Source organism: Haliotis cracherodii, unplaced genomic scaffold (genome assembly GCF_022045235.1).
Source record: "Haliotis cracherodii isolate W230 unplaced genomic scaffold, xgHalCrac1.p SCAF_4, whole genome shotgun sequence".
Classification (NCBI taxonomy): Eukaryota; Metazoa; Mollusca; class Gastropoda; order Lepetellida; family Haliotidae; genus Haliotis; species Haliotis cracherodii.
In genome coordinates, this window is record NW_027266297.1 from 38,397,703 (window position 1) to 38,419,945 (window position 22,243).

Here is a 22,243-nt window from a genome sequence, read left to right on the forward strand (position 1 = left end):
TCGCAGGTAAAACAATTCCTATCTTTAATGGCTCCTACTTACAGGCCTTCGCCTGATAATCTATCTCCACTGGTTCTGGTATATCCGTATTGTCGAGCTACATGCTAATAAAAATATCTTCTTTTATCAGCAACGAACTCTCTATTATGAAAGATGGTTATTCAACCATTTAGGAGATAAACGTTATGTGGTTTGTGATTTACGACCTTATTCGATCACTTTAGAACCGACGGCGCTACATTAATACAATGGGAACATCCTTGTTATCTCCCCGGGAAATGGCTGCATTGCTAAAAGATTAAACCTTTCTCACTCACTCACAAACGTAGAGAGGCGGTGGGGTAGCCTAGTGGTTAAAGCGTTTGCTTGTCACGCTGAAGAGCTGGGTTCGATTCTCCAAATGAGTACCATTTCTATTTCTGGTCATCTCCCCGAGGCAAGGGAGTTAACTGACTATAAAAGTCCAGTTTCCACCCTTGCCGAACAAGGCTGGTATTATGGAGTATTTTGGCTGGACTAACGAGTCTATGCATAGTCCAATCAAAATCGCGTACTGAAATCAACTTCCGGTTCGTAAACTGTCGTGTAGGTTTCGGTCGATTGATGTATTTACAAAGCATGTGTACCGTCAACGTAGCGTTAACAGATATTTTCCATTTTGGTTTGAAGCAAATGCAAGTGATATGAGAGGTGGGCTCTGATTGGTCAATAGGGGGGACACAGATGGGACATAACTCGTAATAGTCACTGGTGGTGCTACGATCGAACCAAGAAATTACAGCCTAGTTCGGCAAGGGTGGAAACTGGACTTATGCAGTCAGTTAGCTCCCTTGCCCCGGGAAGATAATTTCTGGTGTTCTGCGCTGTGATATTGCAGGAATAGTACAAAAAGCATAGTACTCACTCACTTATAAACGCAGTATTGTATTTGTCTTCACACAGCGACCGTTACGAAATGTTGAAAGTATATCAGTATTAGTATTGGAATCGCAATAACATCTGGCATAAAATTATATTTTATATTTTTATATTTTTGTAATGAGATCACAAGAAAACTGACCTGATTTTTCATACTCTGATCACAGAAAAATCTTGCGAGGCCACATTCCTGATCAACCGTTTGAATTTGGGTGTATGTGGAACGCGTCTCAGTTAGAGGTAAAGATAAACTGCATCATCATATGTAATCAAGCATGAGATAGGGGACCTTATGGTTGAAAAATCACATTTTGACTTTTCATTATGTTTTATCGACAACATTTTCAGCACTATTTATCACAGATATCGATCTTCACTGAAGTAAGTTGACGTCAAACATTTTTATGACGTCATAGCACAATTGTATCATTGCACCAATGGGGTCCTTTGACTCCTGGTGGGTCGCATATGTTGTTTGTGTCACCTTGTGATGTCACTGCGCCGGCCTCCAGGTAAATCCCTTGTTGACCATGCATTGTCGCCATCACTATAAAGGTGCACAAATGAGATTGACTAGTCAGCCATCAAGGCTGCGGAATATCTGCAATATGTTATTACTTGAACCAATTAGATGATAAAGCAAGCTATATTCTCCATCAACGTTAGGTATGTTTTAAAAAGAGAAATCTATTGTGCAATAATTTTTTACCTGAGCTATATAAGTATGAACAGTCACCTGGTCGTTTGAAATGTAAATGCGATGTTTTGGACATTTGAATTTTCGTTCCTCCAACATCAAGTTGACAAAAAGGCCATGAGTCGCTGTGGGTTTTTACTCCAACATCAAGCTGACAAAAAAACGCCATGAGTCGCTGTGGGTTTTTCTCCAACATTAAGCTGACAAAAAAGGCCATGAGTCGCTGTGGGTTTTCCTCCAACATCAAGCTGACAAAAACGGCCATGAGTCGCTGTGGGCTTTCCTCCAACATCAGGCTGACAAAAACGGCCATGAGTCGCTGTGGGCTTTCCTCCAACATCAAGCTGACAAAAACAGCCATGAGTCGCTGTGGGCTTTCCTTTAACATCCAGCTGACAAAAACGCCATGAGTCGCTGTGGGCTTTCCTCTAACATCCAGCTGACAAAAACGCCATGAGTCGCTGTGGGCTTTCCTCTAACACCCAGCTGACAAAAAAAGGACATGAGTCACTGTGGGTTTTACCCAACATCCAGCTGACAAAAACGGCCATGAGTCGCTGTGGGTTTTCCTTTAAAATCAAGCTGACAAAAAACTGAAAAAATCTTAAAATGGTGATTAACTCACACACTCGCTAACAAAAGAAGTGCAGCCCCTACCCCTAACCCCCTACCCACCCGTCAACGCTGATAACAGTAGCTCATTCACTTATCGTGAAATATATCAAATATTGTTTGGTTAATTGATGTCTGTCCCTCAACGACTGTATTATGTGTGCTGACAGAGAGCAACTGCGGTGGGTCAATACATACATGCATATCAGTAGATCTATATGCGAAAATTCCCGAAAGTCACCGACGGACGAGAGATCATGGTCACAGATGGTTACGATAAAGAAATCTTAGACAGCGCGAGAGTTGAAGTCGATCACTGGCTGTAGCGGCTCTATAGCTCAGTTGGTTAGAGCGTCTGCCTAGTAAGCAGAAGGTCGAGGGTTCGACTCCCCCTGGAGCCTTCTTTTGTCTTTAATACAAAACTGGTTTATACAATCCCGTACACTTTCTGTACTCAAAATGAAACAGTAATGTCACGTGGGATTATATTTTACTTACAAGCCTTTACATGTATATGGATTTTGGGATTAATGAATTATTTTAAAGAGTCACCAGATGACAAGCTTCATGCATTCGAGTCAAAAACAAAAGGAATTTTGCCAAGAAATTTAACTCTGCGCCCCTGATATCGTTCAACAATGGTCAATAGCCAATTCCCTTCCACTGATTCACCCACCCGAGCCTCGTCTGTTTCTCTGTATAAACATCAAATATCGAACCTTCAAATCAGAAAGAAAGATAACATTATGATTGTTTATGCATAGAGATTCAGAGTGACATTGATTATCCACAACACTGTGTGACAAGAGGGATGACTTCAGCTATCCAATAGTTAACGTTCTATTTACGTCGAGCAATATTCCAGAAGCTCCAGCCTTTGCCGCAGCTTTTAGACACAATTGAGGACGCTCTTCTTTCGTAGATTTCAAAGAACGTCATACGATTCTTGCTTAAAGTTTGTTTGATCAGGGTTTCTTATTCAAGTTCTTAATAAAGCATTCACGTTTGTGGTGGTAGCAAATGTCCAAATTTGTACGCATCAATGACAAAAATTATGTCGGGTTCAATTCCTTATTATGCCATATGTTCAGTTTCTTTTCAGGTAAACAATTGACTTGACTTTACATGTGTTTGTGACCAGTGCCACCAGTGGGGCAGGATACGCTGACCTTTTCACAAACACCTGGTGTCAATACATGCTTATGATATAGTCAGAATCGTGCAATAGATTCTACTTTTAGTTGAGATTTTTTAATTATGGAAAGGTTTTGTCGCCTTTATCTCTATATAAAATGCCAGACAACCAATATCATTGTCACTGCTAGCCACTTCTTCGGAAGATCAGAGTTCAGAAAGACTGAGCTTGTAGATTTGAATTTCTTTTGCGCCGGAGAAGTGGAATGGTGCCATTCCATGGACTGACGTTTTGACTCGTGTTCGTAGTGGTAGACCCATGTTTCATCACCCCTTACTAATCTCTTTTTGAACTTGACGAAATCCTCCTCAGTTAGCTCTAAATATTCTCTGGCAATGTCAGTTCTTTCTTCCTTGAAATCAGAATTTAGAAACTTTGGCATCCAACGAGCAGATATCTTATGCATCTGTAAATGTTCAAGAATAATAGTTTTAATGGATCCGTGACTTAGACCTGTGTCTTCCTCAGGTTCAGCAATGGTAATATGTCTATCTGACAGTATAAGTTTTTTCTATCTCCTTGATTGAATATTGATTGATGGAAGTCCAGACCTAGGGTCACCATCAAGGCTTGTTCTCACAGCCTTAAACATAGCCGCCTAGCGTTTAACAGTGGAATAGCTAGGGTACGTATACCCATACAATTGTGACATGCTGTCATGAAGTTCCTGGGGAGTACTCTAAAGTAAAAAAACTTGTTGACTTCGGTCCTCGTTCTCTTCCATTTCTGTGTCCATTTAGACCCCTATCACGTTCAAGTGGCTGTCACTAATATACAAACGGAACCAACAGACCAAATACACTTGCAATGAACTACTTAAACAATGTACTACATTGACTAGTTCACTTTGTTATGGCCCATATAGTTAGTCTGGCTTAGAACTTTTTGACCTGCCGTCGTATCTCGCAGTGTGACGTAGGACGTCAATTCAACGTCCACGGGAACACCATATGGCACTTCTGGCGTCGTTACCAACGGAACAACCACGCCAGAAACCGTCCCCGCAGTGGCCGCCCATCCGTGACACAGGTTCCAGACAACAACTTCCTTGCGAAGACATTCCGACGACGTCTGCGCATCTACCTCATCTCTTCGAACGCCCACCTAGACATCCAATCATAACGGCAGAACATCAACGTGAACGTCTCCAGTGCTGTTGACATTTGCGGTGAACAACAATGTTAATGTGTTACCCTGGCTTGATCCCTGATCCAGATCGCTGAGGTGAGGCGTAAAAGCAACAAACAAAACAATTCTTATCTGACATAATAGAACATCATTTTATGATTTTTTTTTAAAAGATATACCAGAACTCTATGTAATTTGAATTTACCCTGTGTAAGTTGTAGTACACGTGGAATAATGCATTAATGCGTTTTCAGATGCTACTTTATTTAATCATTTGTACGTTTAAAGATCATGAATATAGGGATTTCGTGAATATATAAATCCCTGAAAGGTTTCTCGTATATTTTTCATATTTCTCATCGAAAAGGTTTTCTAATTATTGCTACATGAATATCGTTCCAGTTATTATAATGTGAGATAAAAGCACCATGTGAACATTTGTCAGCCTAGTATTATGCTTCTGTTGATTTTACATTTAATAATAATATTAATATTAATAATAATAATAATAATAATAATAATAATGATAATAATAATAATGATAATAAGTGCATTTATAATGCGCCAGATTCCATTCACCAAGTGGATGCTCATAGCGCTACACTATTATTACCCCGGTCAGTGGATCAGTATGCACTCGATTTTCATTCTCATCTCCCTGGGGAGTATACAACCAATAATTTGTCCGTCATCCGTCGTCCTTGGGGAGTTGGCTTTTACGCTTCCTCAAATCGGGAGATGAGGGTTCGAGCCCAGCTCTTTATGAAAAATAATTGCAATCACTCACTGGAATGCCAAAGCAAGAACTAGTTCCGTCAATTTCCAATGTTTATGACTTAGTTGATTGCGTATCATTGTATCCCGACGGCGTGGGTCGTTGCTCATGATATCAATCACTGGCTTGTCTGGACTCGTCTATTTACAGACCGCCGTCATGTAGCTGGGCGATTGTTAAGGCGGCGTTAGCAAACAAACAAAGAAACAAAGAAACAGACAAACAAACTGTGGTTCGAGTTAAAAAGATATTTTTATTCCTGCCCCATTTTCGGCCCTTTTGTGTTATATTGAATTAAACGTATGTACAATGTCGTATACAACAGTAGCAGAACAAAGTGATAAATCGTTGCAAAAGAACTTTTATTGTCGAAAGTAATATATTTGAATAATAACATTTATTTATTTGATTGTGAAATGGGGAATTGGGTATATGGGGCCGGTTTTGTTACGTTCTTTCATATATGATTATAAACGTGTGTTTGATATATGATGAAACAGTGGCCACACACCTACATGTAAGAGTATGTAATGCATAAATGACTACGGTATAATCGAACCTTTTACCGCCTCTTCAACAACTTGCTCGTGAGGTCTGGGAATTAGGGTGTGAACCAGTGTCCTAACATCACATTTTGTTTCCATTACCAGACCCGTTGAATTCATCTCGAGTTCCTTATCATTTTTAAGTGGACTATTGTGAACTTTCATCGGTCACAATAGGGGGACTGTGGTGTGACCTGCAAACATCCTGATATACAGTGCATATTTGTTAGATATGGGAAGTGTATATGTATCAGCCAGAAGTTTAACAGCAGCTGTTACCATAGTTTTAATTGCAACAACAATGTGATATATTACCACACGGTCATAGTTGATGTGTTCCATATTTGAAGTGTTAGGACCTCGATACTCTGTACATATTTGATGTGTTAGGACCTTGATACTCTGTGCATATTTGATGTGTTAGGACCTTGACACTCTGCATATATTTGATGCGTTAGGACCTTCACATTCTGCATATATTTGATGCGTTAGGACCGTGATACTCTGTACATAGTTAATGTGTTAGGACCTTGGTACTCTGTATATATTTGATGTGTTAGGACCTTGGTACACAGTCAGTACATATTTGATGTGTTAGGGCCCTCATACAAAGTCAGTGCATATTTGATGTGTTTGGGCCGTGATACTCTGTATAAGTTAATGTGTTAGGACCTTGATACTCTGTATATATTTGATGTGTTAGGACCTTGGTACTCTGTAAATATTTGAAGTGTTAGGACCTTGATACACAGTCCGTACATATTTGAAGTGTTAGGACCGCGATACTCTGTATAAGTTAAGGTGTTAGGACCTTGATACTTTGTACATATCGGATGTGTTAGGGCCTTGATACACAGTCAGTACATATTTGATGTGTTTGGACCTTGATACTCTGTATAAGTTAATGTGTTAGGACCTTGATACTCTGTATAAGTTAATGTGTTAGGACCTTGATACTCTGTACATATCGGATGTGTTAGGACCTTAACACACAGTCAGTGCATATTTGATGTGTTAGGACCTTAATACACAGTCAGTGCATATTTGATGTGTTAAGACCTTAATACACAGTCAGTGCATATTTGATGTGTTAGGACCTTGATACTCTTTATAAATTAATGTGTTAGGACCTTGGTCCTCTGTATAAGTTAATGTGTTAGGACCTTAATACACAGTCAGTGCATATTTGATGTGTTAGGACCTTGATACTCTGTATATATTTGATGTGTTAGGACCTTGGTGCTCTGTACATATTTGAAGTGTTAGGACCTTAATACACAGTCAGTGCATATTTGATGTGTTAGGACCTTGATACTCTGTATAAGTTAATGTGTTAGGACCTTGATACTCTGTATATATTTGATGTGTTAGGACCTTAATACACAGTCAGTGCATATTTGATGTGTTAGGACCTTGATACTCTGTATATATTTGACGTGTTAGGACCGTGATACTCTGTATAAGTTAATGTGTCAGGACCTTGATACTCTGTATAAGTTAAGGTGTTAGGACCGTGGTACTCTGTACATATTTGAAGTGTTAGGACCTTAATACACAGTCAGTGCATATTTGATGTGTTATGACCTTGATACTCTGTATATATTTGATGTGTTAGGACTTTAATACAAAGTCAGTGCATATTTGATGTGTTAGGGCCTTGGTACTCTGTACATATTTGATGTGTTAGGGCCCTCATACAAAGTCAGTGCATATTTGATGTGTTAGGAACGTGATACTCTGTATAAGTTAATGTGTTAGGACCTTAATACTCTGTATATATTTGATGTGTTAGGACCTTAATACACAGTCAGTGCATATTTGATGTGTTAGGACCTTGATACTCTGTATAAGTTAATGTGTTAGGACCTTGATACTCTGTATATATTTGATGTGTCAGGACCTTGATACACAGTCAGTGCATATTTGATGTGTTAGGACCTTGATACTCTGTATATATTTGAAGTGTTAGGGCCTTGGTACTCTGTATAAGTTAATGTGTTAGGACCTTAATACACAGTCAGTACATATTTGATGTGTTAGGACCTTGATACTCTGTATAAGTTAATGTGTTAGGACCTTGATACTCTGTATAAGTTAATGTGTCAGGACCTTGATACACAGTCAGTGCATATTTGATGTGTTAGGACCTTGATACTCTGTATATATTTGAAGTGTTAGGGCCTTGGTACTCTGTACATATTTGAAGTGTTAGGACCTTAATACACAGTCAGTGCATATTTGATGTGTTAGGATCTTGATACTCTGTATATAATTGACGTGTTAGGACCTTGATACTCTGTAAATATTTGAAGTGTTAGGACTTTAATACACATTCAGTGCATATTTGATGTGTTAGGACCTTCATACTCTGTATATAATTGACGTGTTAGGATCTTGATACTCTGTATATAATTGACGTGTTAGGATCTTGATACTCTGTATATAATTGACCTGCTAGAATCTTGATACACTGTCCGTATTTGATACACAAGTAGTCAATATTTGAAGTTTTGGGACCTTGATACTCTTTACATATTTGATGTGCTAGGACCTTGATACTCTGTGACATAATATGTGACAGTATGTGACATATGACCTATGATTACTAATTGTCCTCGTGTCACACTCAGAATTGAGGAAGTAGAATAATGTACATTCGTGTCTTGTATCGGTATGGTATGTGGTATTACACACACACATATATATATATATATATATATATATATATATATACATATACCAGGACTCTAATTGACATTTACATCCTTAGTTTGCCAGGGAGCGACACGAGGCTCTTCAGTTGTCATTACGCGAAGCAAGAGCAATGGCTAACCTCATCTTCATTTTTATATGTGTTCTTTTGTTACAGTGGAGGCCAACAAATGGTAGGTTTCATTACCTAACTTACTCTGTATCTTCACGTGACATGTAACATATGTTGTCTTTTGACTTAAAGAAATAGGCTATTGCTTTGTTCACTGACGTCAATGTCTTCAACAATTTTCTTTCTTGTTGTCAATTAGTAGTGTAGATAATGGATATCGCGCTACGAGTTACTACTGTTGATAGCGCCTGGTTAAATGCACGATGTAAATCCCAACCGTCATGTCACTATTCGGTACTGAATACCATGCCCGTGTTTTGGGCCAAATATCAGTACTACATTACATCCTTGTTCAAATATTCATTTTGATACTTTTGTGAGAACAGCTGTCATTTAGTTAAGACTTTACGACCAGGAACACAATGATTCACCTTACGACTAAAGTGAAGCCTCAATAATTCTGTCGGTGTTGTCCGGAAGAAAATGATTATCATATTTCCAGAGGCTTAAGTGTATAATGTACGTTATTTTATGATTGTCTATATTCGCAATAGGTTTCAAAAGTTTGATGTAAAGGGATTGGTTTTTTTAATAATGTATAATTGATGAAATGTTACACATTGTATTTTATTTGAAATGTGAATAAAGATTTAATAATAATAATAATAATAATAATAATAATAATAATAATAATAATAATGTACGTGAGGCGGAGTCAGGTCTTTGGGTTATAATCCCAGTGTCAGTTTGAAACTAAATACTGTGGTCATGGAAAGTCAAGCTTTTAACATTACGATTTTCATTAAAGGCTTAGTGAAGTCATTCCAAACAATTTATAGTAGACATTCAGAGGAATTTAACCAAAATGACACGTCGCTTGTTTGCATGATTCGCGATGCTGTGTCATTCTATGTCCTTTACAGGGAGTTTTCACACGTCCTCAATCACTCCACTTTCACGTAGTGTCATCACTGATTTTCAGTGAGCAATTCACATAAATCATTTGACGAAGTTGCCTTTTACACCATATGGTATTTTTTTCGGCCGATATTCGAGACTGATTGTTTCGTGGCGTTGACGTTTTGAATACTGTCTAACTCGTAAGGGACAATCTTTTTAATGCTGCACAAGAAATGTGGCATTTCTGACAACCAAAACCTCTGAATTGACATACATGTGTATATTAAATGACCTACGTTTAATGTATGAGTACGTTATGTTCTAGCTGTGGGCACGGGTGGCCTAGTGGTATACGCAGCCTTATTTCACTATGCAGAGTTCCGTCCCTTAGCACTGTCAGAATCATATGATCGTTGGTTCGAATCCTGTATTTGTCCCGATAATGATCGTAAGTTTGTGAGTACTGCGTCCGTGCTTGATCTTAAATCAAAGTGGCAGAGGTCCACGAAATGCGCCACCTTCGGCATTCCCCTCATGAAGGTTACACATCTTGATAAAGCTGGCACTATATGACATTATTTGGCCTCGATATCCCACTTTGTAGTCTGACTAGGTAGACTCGTGAAGATTCGGGCTAGAGTAGGTCTTCAGCAACCCATGCCTGCCGTAAGAGGCGACTTTGCTTAACGGGATCTGATGGTCAGGCTCGCTGACTTGGTTTGATGCTCATGATGTCAATCACTATATTGTCTGGTCTAAACTCAGTTATTTACATACCGCCGTCATATAGCTGGGATTTTGCTGAGTGTGGCGTTAAACAACAAATTAACAAACAAACTGACAAAGGAACTTGGTTGATATCCCGATGGGCTGGATCGTTGCTGACAATATCAATCACTGGTTTTACTCGCACTGTCATATAGCGGGAATACTACGGCTGTAAACAACAACAGTGAGTGAGTGAGTGAGTGAGTATGGTTTTACGCCGCTTTTAGCAATATTCCAGCAATATCACGGCGGGGGACACCAGAAATGGGCTTCACACATTGTACCCATGTCGGGAATCGAACCCGGGTCTTCGGCGTGACGAGCGAACGCTTTAACCACTGGACTACCCGACCGCCCCGTAAACAACAACAAAGGCCAAATCTATGGGCAGTGTGATCTGTAGTTAAACAGACATCTGTTGTCTCATTCCAACGGTACAGAAATTAACAATTACATCTCTTGTAAAAAAAGGGTGCAGATCAAGAGGCCGCCGTTATTATAAGGAAGGAAGCTGTACATATTGTGGTGCTGGCTGTAAGGACGGGAGATGTAATGATGATGGTAGCTGTAGCTGTAAAGCTCAGTGGGCCGGACGTGGCTGCAAAACAAGTATGTCATTTTTCTGAGTAATGTACAGTACACATATATCTCGTTAACTCGAAGTCCTGATGATAAAAGTGGAACAGATTTCGAGTTATGCGTAGTTCGATACAGGCGGAGTGGTAGTTTAAGAATAATTCCGATAAAGATTCTACAGTGAGCATGCAATGTCTTAAACGATACATCGAGATAATGGGGTTCGACTTAATAAGGTTTCGCTATATTGGCGAAACCTGGATATGACACGGTTACCAGATGTGCTTTTAAAGGAAGCCATCGACCAATACCATTGGGCTCGATTGCTACCTTAAAGGAGATGCGTATTTGGAAAGTACTGCATGACATTCACTTATTTGTCGATAATTATTTATTGATTAAATGTTGATGCACTATGCTTTGCAGAATGCACTAACGGCTATGTGCAGGGGCAAAGTTGTGTGGCGTGTGGGTCTGGGTGTCAGTGGGGCAGATGTGATGCTGATGACGGCACATGCAGATGTAAATCGGGCTGGGCAGGACGTCGTTGTACAATCAGTATGTGTATTTTTACGCCTATTATTTTCTTATTGTATACAGGTTTATCACGTGAAGTCTTGCAATAACAAATATGTCTGTACTGATTGTATGCTGTATCATGTAGTACCGTTGTTAAAAGCAACATTTTTTATGTATAATTAATACAGCTAACACAACCCTTTGTTATCTAAAATGCTGTGACGTCATGTTTTTATAAGAGACACAACTTACACGAAAGTGTTTTGTTCATAATGCTTGGAAGTAATGTTGTAATTGACACAACTTATACAACGCTTAGTTATACATAATGCTGGGACGTCATGTTTTTTAATGACAGACACAATTTATACAACCCTTGGTATATATAATGCTGGGACGTCATGTCTTTATAACTGACACAAATTATACAACGCTTTTTATTGTTCTTAATGCATGGATGTCATACCCTTAACTGACGTAATTTATACAACGCTTTGTTGTTGATAATGCTGTTATGTTGTTCATAGTGCTCTGTATAATTGATGCTGCTAACACAAGGCTTTGTTGTGCAGGATGCAGGTATGGTTATTACGTGAAAGGACGGGTGTGTAGGAGGTGTAGTACCAGGTGCCAGTCGAGGGGGTGTAATCCTGATGACGGCACATGCAAATGCAGACTTGGTTGGGCAGGACGTCATTGCACAACACAAATGCCGGTATCAGGTAACAAACTATTAGTGTATTAAAATATTCAGTTGTTTAAGGATCTGTGAGCTTGCTAAATCAGCCTTTTTAGCATGCAGGAACGTCAGCTGGAGATGAATAAATGGTAGATTCATTGGTGGTGCAAAGTGAAAATAAAGACAGAAAACATTAATTAATTGAATTATCATTCATTCATTCATTCATTCATTCATTCATTCATTCATTCATTCATTCATTCATTCATTCATTCATCCGTCCATCCATTCCATTTCCATTTATTAATTTCAACACTATTTATTTTAAAATAATATTTAAAAATGAATATTGAAAATCACGGATCATGGAACAATCATCAGTGTTGAACAGCTAGGAAGTAAAAGAATCATATGATAATACACGCCTCAGATCGCTTGGAACGAATGGTAATCGGTCGTTAATATGGGATATAGGCACTACTTTCCATCAGGCGAACTGGACTGTAAACTTTAGAGGTGTGTATATGTAGTTATCATATAAATAAAATATAAATACATTCACTAATACAATCTCACTTATTGTATATAATTGTTGCAAATGTGCGCTCATAATAGGAATAATCGTATTAATAGGAAACAGATATATATCATGATTGAATACTCCCCAGGGTGATGAGAATGAAACCGAGTGAACACTGATCCCCGAAATAATGTTATCTTATTTTAAAATATATATTTACAAAATAGAAAGTATAATCTAAATGGAGTCCAGAACAATGCAAGTTGGGGCCAGCTAGACTTGCCAAATAATTGATAATGATTAATGTAAATTATTATTATTTATTCTCAAATCACGAAATCACGTGAATGGGAGTGTAAAATACAGTGGTAGTGACGCCGACTCGTCTTCACAACGTCAGTGCTAAGAAGTTGAAGTAGAATGAAGTTTATGTGTAGTTTCAGTGAAAAACACGAGTAGTCTTTTTCGATGACAGTGTCTTCCGTAATTTTCACAACATTATAAAAAGTAGCAGGATCACAAGGGGTACATGGGGTTTTATTTGTCCCGCGTTAGGTTTTGTACCACGAGTTAGAGGCGCGTGGTAAAACCCCATGTACCCCTTGTGATGCTGCTATAACGAATTTATCTTACCGACATGTGACATTATAAAAGAATTAACACAAATTTGATAGGCTGTGCGCCTTTTTGCTTTAAAGCCGGTATAAGGGATTTATTCTGTCGCTCAGAAATCCACGTGCAGTCTGTATTGCTCGTGGCGGGGTATACGAGATATATTCCCCCGCTGAGAAATTGATTACCCTTCAAGGCGGGTTACACAGTATTTTATCAAGATCACGTGGACCAAAATCAGATGTTATCATTCTGACATTGAGTTATGATAAAATATTTTATCAAGATAACGTGGACTAATTAGATCGCATCATTCTGACATGGAGGTATGATAAATGCCTTTATTTCACTCTTACGTGTTAATAATAGTTTTACATGTATTTTCTACCAGCAGTTCAAATACCTCCAGAGGCATCGACCCAGAGTATAATGAGGCCAATCAACGCTGCCACACTCTCTCTCACAGATAAAACTCGTACCGCAACACCAAGTATGACGGGCTCGACCAACAGCGACACAGTCTCCCTCACAGGTAAAATTCGTACCTCGACACCCAGTATGACGGGCTCGACCAACAGTGTCACAGTCTTCCTCACAGGTAAAACTCGTACATCGACACCCAGTATGACGGGCTCGACCAACAGTGTCACAGTCTCCCTCACAGGTAAAACTCGTACATCGACACCCAGTATGACGGGCTCGACCAACAGTGTCACAGTCTCCCTCACAGGTAAAACTCGTACCTCGACACCCAGTATGACGGGCTCGACCAACAGTGTCACAGTCTCCCTCACAGGTAAAACTCGTACATCGACACCCAGTATGACGGGCTCGACCAACAGTGTCACAGTCTCCCTTACAAGTAAAACTCGTACCTCGACACCCAGTATGACGGGCTCGACCAACAGTGTCACAGTCTCCCTTACAAGTAAAACTCGTACCTCGACACCCAGTATGACGGGCTCGACCAACAGTGTCAGTCTCCCTCACAGGTAAAACTCGTACATCGACACCCAGTATGACGGGCTCGACCAACAGTGTCACAGTCTCCCTCACAGGTAAAACTCGTACATCGACACCCAGTATGACGGGTTCGACCAACAGTGTCACAGTCTCCCTCACAGGTAAAACTCGTACCTCGACACCCAGTATGACGGGTTCGACCAACAGTGTCACAGTCTCCCTCACAGGTAAAACTCGTACCTCGACACCCAGTATGACGGGCTCGACCAACAGTGTCACAGTCTCCCTCACAGGTAAAATTCGTACATCGACACCCAGTATGACGGGCTCGACCAACAGTGTCACAGTCTCCCTCACAGGTAAAACTCGTACCTCGACACCCAGTATGACGGGTTCGACCAACAGTGTCACAGTCTCCCTCACAGGTAAAACTCGTACCTCGACACCCAGTATGACGGGCTCGACCAACAGTGTCACAGTCTCCCTCACAGGTAAAACTCGTACATCGACACCCAGTATGACGGGCTCGACCAACAGTGTCACAGTCTCCCTCACAGGTAAAACTCGTACCTCGACACCCAGTATGACGGGCTCGACCAACAGTGTCACAGTCTCCCTCACAGGTAAAACTCGTACCTCGACACCCAGTATGACGGGCTCGACCAACAGTGTCATATACACACACAAAAATGAGGTAAATCTTCACTCGGTGTACATGTAATATACACTGACGTCCAAAAGAAACTTACCCAGAGTTTGAAATCACTCTTGCTCAAAAGCAATAAAACATACATGCGTGAAGTAAAGTGTATTGAGAAGATCAATATATCAACATAATCTACACTGAAAATCATACCGCGACCGAGAATGACGTCAGAGCCCCCCAAAGTTGGGTGTGGTACAAAACTCGAGCTTTCAGAATCATGGACAATAGGTAGAGTACATAAACAATCGCTCACGTTCAATAACAAGTCACGAGTAGCATGTGTGACCACCAAATGCCTCAATACACGCAAAAACTCTTCGACGCACAGAAAGTCACTCGTCTGATGAGGTCACGTGGGATTTGACGTCATTCTTCTTGGAGGGCCAAGATCAGTTTTTGCTGGTTGGCTGGTATGGAGAGTGTGGTAGTTGTCGAACACGACGATCCATCAAATCCCAGAGGTGTTCTATGGGGGACATGTCGGGTGAGCGTGCTGGCCACGGCAGGACATTGACGTTGTTGGCTACGAGAAAGTTAGTGACAATTCTGGCTGTATGGGCTCTAGCGTTGTCATGCTGATAAATGACACCACGTGGCTGCTGTTGGAGAAATGGTAGGACAACTGGACGAAGAATGTTATCCATATAACGGTGAGCTGTCAAGTTTCCGTCAACGATGACCAGCGGTGTCCTTTCCTGCCCACAGATCCCTCCCCACACCATGACACTCCCTCCACCATATGGCACGACCTCCTGCACGCAACACGCCGCCGTTCGTTCACACCTTCGGCGGTAAACACGTTGTCTTCCATCAGCCCTAAACTTACAGAATCGACTTTCGTCAGTGAAGACAACCCTCTGCCAGTCACGTCGTTGCCAACGTCGTGCAGTCCGGGCCCATCTCAATCGCAGACGACGATGTTGCGCTGTCAACAGCTGTCCTCTGTATGGTCTAAAAGCCCTGATTCCATGGCCACTGTCTGTCGACTAACCATGTGACCTAAGGCATTTGTCGCCGATGACGTCACTGTCAGGAAGCGATTTCGGAGGTGCAAGGGACGCAAGTACCGGTCATCATGGGGCGTGATCACCCTGGGTCTGCCCGTTCTTCGCCTGTCAGCGGTCCGCCTTGTCTGTCTGTCACGTTGCATCAAGTTGGTAACGACAACACGGGAGCAACCGAAGGTTCGTGCAATATGGGCGTGTGTGGCTCCCATCTGTACCATACCCAAGGCTCGTTCACTCTGTACCATACCCAAGTCTCGTTCACGTTGTTCGACTGTGAGTCGTGGCATTTCTTTTGTGTGTTTTTTTATCACTGTGGATGTCTGGCTTGCCGTTGCAATCGTTTTATACCCTTACCCGCACGTGCATTTGCAGTGTTTTCTCGCAAACATGTAACAGACGATTAACATTTTTTGCATACACTATTGTTGTATTTAGGTTATGTGTTTTAGATAGACTTCATCGAAAAAAAAATTATACTTTGTCTGAAATTTATATTTTCAGTTGGTAAAGTTTCTTTTGGACGTCAGTTTATAATAACATAATAAAGTCCACGTTAGTCCAACATCTTTATGTCAGAAACTGGTAGTCAGAAATTGGTAGTCGATGACATAAAGTTCTAAATGTTAACAGTTTAATGTAAATAAATATAACACGATTTCTTATATGCGCGGCAAAACGCCGTCCTTACTCAAATACTCAATAACAAGCAATATCAGAAGCATTATAAACGTCAATCCGAGAACTGTGAGGTTTGCATGACTCCAATACTGGACATATTTCTAACCATCAGGGACACCTCGGACGTTGGAAAATGTCACAAACACCGACCCGGAACAAGGTAAGTTGTGTCAGTGTCACATTGCCAGGAAGACCGGCGTGCTGTTGGCAGTTAATAGTACGACTATTACAAGAAATACCGGTTTAACATTAGTGAGATTAAAGGAGGACAAGGATCACATTCTATTTGACGGTCTTAGCAAATATAATTCAAGTTCCTCTGATGCACCAATTTCGCTGTTGGATTTACAGTCTTTTTAGATCAACTAATTACACACACACACACACACACACACACACACACACACACACACACACACACACACACACACACACACACACACACACACACACACACACACACACACACACACACACACACACACACACACACATACAGAGAGACACACACAAACAGAGAGAGAGAGACACACACACACACACACACACACACACACACACACACACACACACGTTTTGAATTGAGCGAGAGGGCATAGATTAGTCCTAATTTAAACATTTGATTGTGTTTGTCAGGTGGAGAGCTGTTGAAGAGGGCAGAAATCCAAACTTGGCCATACATACTCATATATAGTTTGACGCCAGTCGTGATTATATCATGTACCATACTGGGCCTGTCCTTGGCGATAAAAAGGTGAGAATGCAGAAGTAAGGTGGCACGCTGTTACATAACTGTCACTTCAGGCTTACCAATCACAATTGCTGACTCGCCTTGACATAGGTGTCACTTTAGGCTTACCAATCACATTAGCTGACATGCCGTGATATAGGTGTCACTTTAGGCTTACCAATCACATTAGCTGACACGCCGTGACATAGGTGTCACTTTCGGCTTTCCACCAACATTAGCTGACACGCCGTGATATAGGTGTCACTTTAGGCTTACCAATCACATTAGCTGACACGCCGTGACATAGGTGTCACTTTAGGCTTTCCACCAACATTAGCTGACACGCCGTGACATAGGTGTCACTTTAGGCTTACCAATCACATGAGCTGACACGCCGTGACATAGGTGTCACTTTAGGCTTACGGCTCACATTAGCTGACACGCCGTGACATAGGTGTCACCTCAGGCATACCAATCACATTAGCCGACACGCTGTGACATAGGCTTACCAATCACATAAGCTGACACGCCGTGACATAGGTGTCACTTTAGGCTTACCAAACACATTAGCTGACACGCCGTGACATAGGTGTCACTTTAGGCTTTCCACCAACATTAGCTGACACGCCGTGACATAGCTGTCACTTTAGGCTTACCAATCACATTAGCTGACACGCCGTGACATAGGTGTCACTTTAGGCTTACCAAACACATTAGCTGACACACCGTGACATAGGTGTCACTTTAGGCTTACGGCTCATATTAGCTGACACGCCGTGACATAGCTGTCACTTTAGGCTTACCAATCACATTAGCTGACACGCCGTGACATAGGTGACACTTTAGGCTTACGGCTCGCATTAGCTGACACGCCGTGACAAAGGTGTCACTTTAGGCTTACGGCTCACATTAGCTGACACGCCTTGACATAGGTGTCACTTTAGGCTTTCCACCAACATTAGCTGACACGCCGTGACATAGCTGTCACTTTAGGCTTACCAATCACATTAGCTGACACGCCGTGACATAGGTGTCACTTTAGGCTTACCGAACACATTAGCTGACACGCCTTGACATAGGTGTCACTTTAGGCTAACCAATCACATGAGCTGACACGCCGTGACATAGGTGTCACGTTAGGCTAACCAATTACATTAGCTGACACGCCGTGACATAGGTTTCACTTTAGGCTTACCAATCACATTAGCTGACACGCCGTGACATAGGTGTCACCTCAGGCATACCAATCACATTAGCTGACACGCCGTGACATAGGTGTCACCTCAGGCATACCAATCACATTAGCTGACACGCTATGACATAAGGTGTCACGTTAGGCTAACCAATCACATTAGCTGACACGCCGTGACATAGGCTTACCAATCACATTAGCTGACACACCGTGACATAGGTGTCACTTTAGGCTTACCAATCACATTAGCTGACACGCCGTGATATAGGTGTCACTGTAGGCTTACGGCTCACATTAGCTGACACGCCGTGACATAGGTGTCACTTTCGGCTTTCCACCAACATTAGCTGACACGCCGTGACATAGGTGTCACTTTAGGCTTACCAATCACATTAGCTGACACGCCGTGACATAGGTGTCACCTTAGGCTAACCAATCACATGAGCTGACACGCCGTGACATAGGTGTCACGTTAGGCTAACCAATTACATTAGCTGACACGCCGTGACATAGGTGTAACCTCATGCATACCAATCACATTAGCTGACACGCCGTGACATAGGCTTACCAATCACATGAGCTGACATGCCGTGACATAGGTGTCACTTTAGGCTTACCAATCACATTAGCTGACACGCCGTGACATAGGTGTCACGTTAGGCTAACCAATTACATTAGCTGACACGCCGTGACATAGGTTTCACTTTAGGCTTACGGCTCACATTAGCTGACACGCCGTGACATACATGTAGGTGTCACTTTAGGCTGACCAATCACATTAGCTGACACGCCGTGACATAGGTGTCTCTGTAGGCTTACCAATCACATTAGCTGACATGCCGTGACAGGCCATCTAGTGACATGATTAATCAAGCATGATATTAATACAGTATGTAAGGGAGTGTTTTTGGATTTACGTTTTACGTCGCTTGTGGGGGAGAACCTGTAGCTCTGAAACCCACGAGCTCTGGTATGATAATGAAGATCCTAGAATCATATTCAGGGTGAGTATTGGATTTGGACCGACAACCATGGTGTCCTGGTATGCCCAAGGGACACAACTCCGCATAGCGATTAACGTCGCCTTAGATTGGGCAATTAGTTCCCTTAACTGACAAACAAAATATGCAGATTTTGTTGGTTTAATTTAATTTCTTTTATCGTTTAGAAGACGCTCAAGGAAGACTTCCGCGAACTCTGGGGCCAAGGTACCCTCCACAACAGACGGTCTGGGGTCAGGACAGGCGGTACACCTCGCCGACGTTTCGGAGGCGGGTGAAGACAGACATTACGACGTTATTCATGAACCAATGACTCAAGTCGATGCCAGTGATGCAGATAAACCAGATAATATCACGGTCGAGAATGTGTATGAAGTTCCCTTCGAGAACATGGGTGTAGATTTCTATGAAAATACTTGCCAAAGTACGGATGGAAATATGTATGCAATTCCTACAGCAAATATGGACACACATGTCTATGAAGGAATTAAAACACGTACAAAAATATCAAGAAAGTAATTACAACGTACTACTTCATATACTTTTTAGCTACCTTGTAGATACTTATGTCTGCTAAACACCGAGAGCAATAATTAAGTTGGTGAAAGTACTTATGTAAATCTGGAAACATTTTTGAATATCATATACAAAATTTATTTGACTTCATTTCCACATCTATGAGATAGTAAGGAATAAATAGTCAACGCCTGTTGTAAAAACCTATTTTAATTTGTTATACAATATGCTATATATCGGATTAATATTTTCAAACAGCGCCGATTTTTTATCATAATCCTAACATTATACCAAAACGTTTAACACTTTATTATGTATATACGGACTAAAGGAGATCTATTAAAAAATCAACCTTTTAAGTATTATTAAGTACATATTTACACAAAAAAAAGAGTTATATGTGAGTTCGTGGTTATCTCTCCTATTTTATTGACAAAACATGCAGGATGAACTTTTCTACATTTTTTAGGGTGCCAACACCCTCCTCCCTTGAATCGGGAATACCATCTAATTATCTCATTTGCTCACCCTTGGGAGAGGGGAGATATGCATTGTTGAATGAACAGTTCTTTACACGAATATTTTAGTTGTACATATATAATGTTGTACTGGCTTAAATATAGCTTCATTTTCTGTAAGGAAGCTTTTGCGTACGCCATTAAATTTTCATAAATGTTGAATCTGCGTACCAAATACGATATCATATACGTCCCGCGTATGACATCGCTGAGTACCGAATACCCTCTAAATAGACCCCTGAATCCCGCGTACCAAAAGGGGGCTGGCAGCCTTATTTTGGGGACGTTTTTAATAAACTAAACTTGAAGTTGAGAAGCTTCTGTATGCACAGTATCTGTAACCCCTGAAAAATAATATAAAACACGTTAATACTCACCACAGCGTACATAATATACCCCTTTTTTTAAAATATGGAAACAGGATAGATGATATAAATAAAGGAAGATGTCTTAGTCATAAAAAAAACGAAAAAAAAAAAAAATATCAGGCGCATGTATTCGTGTATTTTATTGGATGTATGTTTATTATCCATTATTAATAATCACAGGCGGATCCAGATTTTCTCAAACGAACTATTTCTTCCCTCGCTGGGGGTTTTCACTGGTTGTGGATTTCAAAAGTAGGGGCGCTGGGGGTGGAGGTCGTTTAATCCCTTGAATCCCGCCTCTGGATCCGCCATCGACGATTATTTCAGTCATCATTTGTATAAATCTGGGATAGGTTATTGTTTGGCGCAAAACTGGTTTAGGTGAGATTAGTGTGAATTTGTGTACATTTTGAGAGAAATGATAGTGACAGGTATTTTTAGTGCGATATTGTCAGTTTTATTTCATTTAATTCTTGTTAAATAAATTTATTTTATTCTTCGCTTGTGTCTCTCTAATATATGGTAGTCTATGTTATAATGATGGATGTTTTTTGGACGAGACGAGTATAGTCACTGTACATGTAGTAGGGTAAATGCTTGCCACAAATATCGATCTATTGATCGTTGAAGTACAAATTATTATAAAACGGCAGTATTAACTGGACCAACCATCACTAGACAGTACAATTTTAACACATCACATTCGTTTGTATAGAAAACAAATTTGTAAATGATATAATCCCATATTTATACTTTACTGTAAATTTCCTTTAACTCAGGATAAATATATATTCTTTGCCTACATGTATCACTTTCTCATTACAACTCCCTTTTCTCCAAGAAAAGTGACGTTCTTGCGTCCAACCAGGACGGAAGCTCTCTGTCAAGTGTTAATATTGTCACGAATATGGAGCTCCTTGACAACATACACAAACAGCGCCTTGACCTAATCCTATTCACCCACTCTTGGCGACATGGTGACATCCGGTTCCCCCCAAATCCATCACAGAGTACAAGGAAACATGCCGTGTCTCTCGAATTTCCCTTCCTTTTGGTGAACATATGATAGACTTGTCATCATGTACAGAATGAGTATATGTCGCTTATAAACTCAAGTCTATGGATGATGTCACGTGAGGTTAGGTGAAATTGGCTTAAACGTCGCGTTAAAGATTGTTTAACATATATTGCGACGTGCATGCACGTGTGTGTATACATTTGTGTGTGTGCGTTTACTATTCCGCCCTAATGCCGATTTTATAGTGCTATCCCACTGAGATACAATGCCGTAGTTTA

At 40.8% G+C, this 22,243-nt stretch overlaps 1 protein-coding gene and 1 non-coding gene across 4 annotated transcripts; both read left to right on the forward strand.

Moving 5' to 3' along the window:
- The first annotated feature begins 2,554 nt into the window (after nt 1-2,554).
- Nucleotides 2,555-2,628, forward strand: Trnat-agu (transfer RNA threonine (anticodon AGU)). The gene has a single exon. It is a non-coding gene; the product is annotated as a tRNA-Thr (tRNA).
- Nucleotides 2,629-8,694: 6,066 nt separating this feature from the next.
- On the forward strand, nt 8,695-20,064 carry LOC139480590 (uncharacterized). 3 transcript variants are annotated; one of them, XM_071263731.1, is made up of 7 exons: nt 8,695-8,755; nt 10,834-10,971; nt 12,030-12,179; nt 13,660-13,824; nt 16,735-16,782; nt 17,259-17,376; nt 19,713-20,064. In XM_071263731.1, the coding sequence occupies exons 1-7, from the start codon at nt 8,695-8,697 to the stop codon at nt 20,062-20,064; spliced, it is 1,032 nt and encodes a 343-aa protein (XP_071119832.1). The 3 variants fall into 3 exon arrangements, 1 of the variants encoding a protein (XP_071119832.1); XR_011654426.1 differs by lacking the exons at nt 8,695-8,755; nt 13,660-13,824; nt 16,735-16,782; nt 17,259-17,376; nt 19,713-20,064 and adding an exon at nt 11,365-11,496 and having other exon boundaries at nt 10,882-10,971; nt 12,030-12,100; XR_011654427.1 differs by lacking the exons at nt 8,695-8,755; nt 10,834-10,971; nt 12,030-12,179; nt 19,713-20,064 and having other exon boundaries at nt 13,740-13,800; nt 17,259-17,297.
- The last annotated feature ends 2,179 nt before the right edge of the window (nt 20,065-22,243 follow it).

Excerpts from the sequence above, each read along its gene's own strand:
- LOC139480590 (XM_071263731.1), top strand. The coding sequence starts at position 8,695 with ATGGCTAACCTCATCTTCATTTTTATATGTGTTCTTTTGTTACAGTGG. Across the intron at positions 10,972-12,029 it reads CGGACGTGGCTGCAAAACAA|GATGCAGGTATGGTTATTAC; the intron begins GTATGTCATTTT and ends TTTGTTGTGCAG. Across the intron at positions 13,825-16,734 it reads AATTCGTACCTCGACACCCA|GGACACCTCGGACGTTGGAA; the intron begins GTATGACGGGCT and ends TCTAACCATCAG.